Source organism: Macrobrachium rosenbergii, chromosome 57 (genome assembly GCF_040412425.1).
Source record: "Macrobrachium rosenbergii isolate ZJJX-2024 chromosome 57, ASM4041242v1, whole genome shotgun sequence".
Classification (NCBI taxonomy): domain Eukaryota; kingdom Metazoa; phylum Arthropoda; class Malacostraca; order Decapoda; family Palaemonidae; genus Macrobrachium; species Macrobrachium rosenbergii.
In genome coordinates this window covers 1,427,501-1,433,519 of record NC_089797.1, presented here as the reverse complement: position 1 = coordinate 1,433,519, position 6,019 = coordinate 1,427,501, and the positions used below count along the sequence as shown (strand labels likewise).

At 36.6% G+C, this 6,019-nt stretch overlaps 1 protein-coding gene across 2 annotated transcripts in view; it reads right to left on the bottom strand.

Moving 5' to 3' along the window:
- Positions 1-2,016: 2,016 nt before the first annotated feature.
- The window catches only part of LOC136837075 (uncharacterized), a 7,888-nt gene continuing 3,885 nt past the window's right edge, over positions 2,017-6,019 (bottom strand). For both annotated transcript variants that reach the window (XM_067101683.1, XM_067101682.1), the window contains exon 3: positions 2,017-6,019. This exon is cut by the window's right edge. In XM_067101683.1, the coding sequence (XP_066957784.1) occupies positions 2,127-6,019 (3,893 nt within the window). In that variant the 3' untranslated portion in view covers positions 2,017-2,126.

Sequence of the window (6,019 nt, the reverse complement as noted above, 5' to 3'; positions counted from 1 at the left end):
CCTTGATTATACGCTGTAGCGACTGTACAGAAAACTCGATTGCTCTGAGGAAACTTCGGCGCATCTTTTACTTGTAATTGGTTGCTTACAATTCCATTTCTTTTCTTTTTTTCCTGATAATAACAAGTTGACAACTGCTAATATCTGCTTGTCATAGCTCCTAATATCCTAAGCATTACTTGCACTTCTGATTACAGGCCATTAGGATGAATTTGTTCCCGGGACAGTCGTAATATCAAAATATCCATATATACTGATAAACATCTTTTATTTATAAGAATACCTTCCATCACAAAGTTATCTTGAACACCAGAAATTATAATCTGCACATTGCTTATTAATTACGTTTAAGTCACTCCCCGCCCTCTCCTAACAATTGATTCATAGTGCAACTGCTTTGAGGTTTTCCTCCTGTTACACCTTTCAGACCTTTTGCTGTCAGTTTCCGTTTCAGCACCGAATGACCTCATAGGACCCAGTGCTTGGCATTTGGTCTAAATTCTATATTCAGTTTTATATATTCAGAACCTTCCTTGAACACTTATCTTCCATACCTTCATGGCTCCTGCCAGCTTTGGCATCAGGAAATACTTATAGTAACATGAATCTTAAAATGGAGACAAAAATTCACAAGTTATGAGTAACGTGAATCTTGAAATGGAGAAACAAATTCGCAAGTTATGTTTCTGTACAAATTTATATCATACAGTGTTAGCATTAGGAAACATTTATGTTAACATGGGTCTGAAAATGGAAACAAAATTCATAAGTTATGTAACGTGAATCTTGAAATGGATAAACAAATTCATAGGTTATGTTTCTTTATAAATTTATATCATAGATGTTAGTATCAGGAAATATTTATATTAACATGGGTCTAAAATATAAATATAATATATTTATGTATATATATATATATATATATATATATATATATATATATATATATATATATATATATATATATATATATATATATATATATATATATACATACTCGTATATACATTATAAAGATAAGACTTTAGCGTTATGAAATACTCATGGTAACAATAGTCTTACAATGGAGAAACAAATGCAGAGGTATGTAACTGCCCAAAAATATATTTTCAAATTAAATTTTATAGAATTTTGTTCTTAAAATGTACAAATATTTATACATAACATAACTGTGGATTTGTTTTTATATCTCTTTTTGACTTTTATCTTTAACCTATAGCAGTTCTATATATATATATATATATATATATATATATATATATATATATATATATATATATATATATATATATATATATATATATATATATATATATATATATATATATATATATATATATATATATATATATATATATATATATATATATATATATATATATATATACATACATATTATATGGCTCATAGCATGAGACCATAATCGTATTGTCCTTTCTTTTATAATTTACAGATAGACCTCTCTGTCCATAAACCCTAACCTAATAAAAGTATTCCTCCATAAGACAGCAAAACGACATTACAAAACAAAACAGAAAAATAGCACCTCTCTCTCTCTCTCTCTCTCTCTCTCTCTCTCGTCGACAGCTATCAGGGTAACGTACAGCACAATTATTTCTCATGTATTAATTCATGATAACTACGCGACAGCGAACGTAGTTTTCCCTGGTGAATAATATGAAGTGTTCCCTGTCAGACAATGTCGGTTCTGACGTCCTGCAATTGCATCAAAAGTCCATCAACAGCACTCTTGCACTCTGGCCGTCTGTAAAGCTTATCATTCATATGTTTTTATATGTCTGCGTTCGTGAAAATATTCAATGATGAGAAGTAATTGTAGGGAGATATATAACAAAAGGTGGTGAGTATATTGTTGTCAGTCTTTATGAAATGACTGAATTACACACACACACACACACACACACACACACACACACATATGTACATATATATATATATATATATATATATATATATACACACATATATATATATATATATATATATATATATATATATATATATATATATATATATATTGGAATGGTATACTTGAATTTCATCATCACCCACCACATTCTTAACTTAAAGAAACAAGAGAAGCATCTCATGATAACAGTAAATACTCAATAATGAGAATTTTGCCATGGAACATAAGGCTGGTAGATTGGGTTCTGTGTATAACTGCCTTGATAATAGGGATGAGGATAATAGTAACGTTGTCTCTGAAGTAACCGATGATAAAAGTCATTCTGGTTGAAATGACTAACAGGGAGAGAATTGAATCTTGGGTAAATTTGAGGACTGTAGTGGCTGTAAGGCCAAGGACTCTGAAGCTTGCTTAGGTAGTTATAGAAGCTCTCCCTTAAGGGAGGATGATTTTGAATAGTAAAAGTTGGTAATATGTAGTAATTGTTGATATTTTTTATATCGAAAATATTTGGCCTGGGTCTCTCTGAGAATGGTGCATCTCTCCAGTCATGCTGCGTGTTACTAGAAGGATGTTTCCATTCATTTGAGAAACCAGTTAGATGTTGTGCAGTAATTTTGGGCAGCTCTGCAGCATGTGATATGTTACGTTTGGCTACATCTGTGGCCCTAGCAAAGGTAATTGGATTTATATTGGTAACTGTGGGATCTGTAGTCATTTCAGTGGCCATTGGCCTGATATCAGTACTATGTAAATTAAGGGTCATTTCTTCAGGGTATGTAAATTTCTCTGAAGAGTCATCAGTTGTGGCTTGCTCTGGAAACAAGAGGTTTTCATTTTGCAGTTCCTCTAATAATGATGATGAATTTCCAATGCTTCTTGTTCTGTCAGGATTGACCACTGAGCTTGAACTTTGGTAAATTTTGGGCAATATGGTACTGTCAGAGTCATCTGGATGCAAAGTAAACAATGAAAGAGCACTGGTGCTATTTTTATCCATGTAATCAATAATATCAGATCTATAATCACCTCCAGACAGCAAGGCCAAGAAGTCCGTGGAATATGTTTCTGAAAGATCCTCTGTTGAATATTCAGAGGCAGCCTCTGTCTGAGCTGTAGGATAGTATTCACTTTGTGTCTCTGTAGAGGGTTCTGTTACTAAAAGTGGGTTACTGGTTTGACCCTCTGTTGAATACTCAGATGCAGGTTCTGTCTGATGTGTGGGACTGTGTTCATTTTGTAGCTTTGTAGCATGTTCTGCTACTACAGTTGTAGTACTAGCTTGACCCTCTATTGAATACTCAGATGGAGCCTCTGTCTGTTCTGTAGGATAGTATCTACTCTGTATCTCTGTAATAGTTTCTGTTACTACAGATGTGGTACTGGCTTGGCCCTCTGTTGAGGACTCAGATGCAGCCTCTGTCTGATCTGTGGAATAATATAACTCTGTGGTAGGTTCTGCTACTACGGGTGTTGCACTGGCTTGACCCTCAGTTGTATATTCAGATGAAGCTTCTGTCTGATGTGTGGTATAGTTTTCGCTCTGCATCCCTGTGGTAAGTTCTGTCACTGAAGGTGAGGTACTGGCTTGACCCTCTGTTTCATACTCAGATGCAGCAACTGTTCGATATGTGGACTTATATTCAGTTTGTAAATCTGAAGTAGGTTCTGTTATTAAAGGATTGGCACTGTCCTGGGCCTCTGTTGAATACTCAGATGCAGCTTCCGTCTGATCTGTGGGATAGTGTTCATTTTGTAGCTCTGTAGTAGTTTCTGTTACTTCAGTTGTGGTACTGGCTTGACCCACTGTTGAATACTCAGATTCAGCTTCTGTCTGATCTGTGGGATAGTATTCACTTTGTAGCTGTGTAGTAGGTTCTGTTACTACAGGTGTGGTACTGGCTTGACCCTCTGTTGAATACTCAGATGCAGCTTCCTTCTGGTCTGCAGGATAGTACTCACTGTGTAGCTCTGTAGTAGGTTCTGTTACTGTAGGTGTGGTACTGGCTTGACCCTCTGTTGAATACTCAGCTGCAGCTCCCGTCTGGTCTGTGGGATAGTGTTCATTTTGTAGCTCTGTAGTAGGTTCTGTTCCTTCAGTTTTGGCACTGGCTTGACCCACTGTTGAATACTCAGATTCAGCTTCTGTCTGATCTGTGGGATAGTATTCACTTTGTAGCTGTGTAGTAGGTTCTGTTACTGTAGGTGTGGTACTGGCTTGACCCTCTGTTGAATACTGAGATGAAGCTTCTGTCAGATCTGTGGGATAGTATTCACTTTGTAGCTCTGTGGTAGATTCTGTTACTGTAGGTGTGGTACTGGCGTGACCCTCTGTTGAATACTGAGATGCAGCTTCTGTCAGATCTGTGGGATAGTATTCACTTTGTAGCTCTGTGGTAGATTCTGTTACTACAGGTGTGATACTGGCCTGACCCTCTGTTGAATACTGAGATGCAGCGTCCATCTGATATGTGGAGTAAAATTCACTTTCTACCTCTGTAGTAGGTTCTGTTACTGAAGGTGTGGTACTGGCTTGGTCAGAAGACACTGGAAATCCTGAAGATGTTGACTCATCAAGTAAAATGTTCTCTGAAAGTCTCAGTTGATTTTCAGACTTTATGGCAAAGCTATCATTTTCGTTCATATAATATGCCTCTTCAGACTGATAATCGCTTTGTGTTGACAATCCGGATTCCTCAGAGGGAGATATTTCGTCATCATCTTCTGAATACAGAGATATCAACTTTCTTCGACTTGTGCTAAAGTCAACACTTATTGTCTCATCGAATTTTTCTGTGGCATGAGTAGATATGCCATCATCCTCATCTGTTGATAAAGAAGAAGAGAGAGGGTCGTCAGATGTATATGTCGAAGTTTCTGAAATGTAACTTTCAGACGTTTGTTCTGAAAATGCTAATGTATCGTTTTGAGGTATTACTGATCCAAAGGTAACTGATTTAGTTGTGCTGTTTTGAGGAACTTGATCGACATTGGTATGTGAGGTATTCTTTGACTGCAAAGATATCGAAGTGGAAATGGTGACATTCTGTTTCAGGTGGTATAATTTATCTAGCTGATTGCTGAATTTCAGTACTGAAGCAACTTCAAGCTCTTTCACTGAAACAATATGTTCTGGCTCATTCTGAAGCGAGCTATGGTACCGAGTGAATTGTGCTGCACTCCCATTAAGCATTTTATCCAAAGGCTGACTACTTGGATTCTCTGAAGGGTATGTAGAAATTTGGGAAGTGGTAACTGGAACACTTTGCTGAAGAGAGTTAAATTTTTCACTTTCAAGTAACACTGGGTCTATGGTTTCTGTTGTAGATTCACTCTGTGTTTCATTACTGGAAGCTATAACTGCATCTGAAGGTTTTGGAACATCAAACAGGGAATTCGTTTCTGAGGATCTTGGGGTAGAAGAGGGACTTGTTTCATTGGAATTGTTTGTACTAACAAAATCGTAATTACTTTGGAAAGATAAATTTTCATAATCAGAAGTGGTATCTGAGTAGTCTTCATTTGAATATGGGAATCTGTTTTCAGTATCACGTGCTTTGATGTTTTCAGTTTGTGGCTCCATATCGATTTCTTTGCTGAGAGTGTCATTATCACCATTGTTTGTGGGGAATAGCAGGTGATCGGACTGGTCCTTTAAAGGATAAGTGTAAGGATCTGGAGTGTAGTGAACTGGTGTTTGTTCAGACAATGCGGAGAGTTCATCAGTGAAATCTTGTGAAAACGCAAAATCTCCATACTGAGCACTGCCTGAGGCTTCCTGTATAGTTAGTAATAGAGGTTCCTTGGTATCATGGAACTCCTGAGTAGTGACACTATTAGATTCCTCAGATATATGTAGGCTGTCAGACTGGTGTTTACTTTCAGTTGGTGTGGTGTTGTACTCAGAGGGCGTTGTTTGAGGACTGCCTGTTAGGTACGCAGACGATTGGTCAGTCTGTAGAGTGTTATTGCTCTTGAGCTGTTCTGTAGTAATGTTCACCTGGAAAGAAGACACTTTTGCATCATTCCTGTTCTCTAGAAATGAATTATTTGATTTTTCCAATGGATGTGGAATGGGTTCTAAGATGA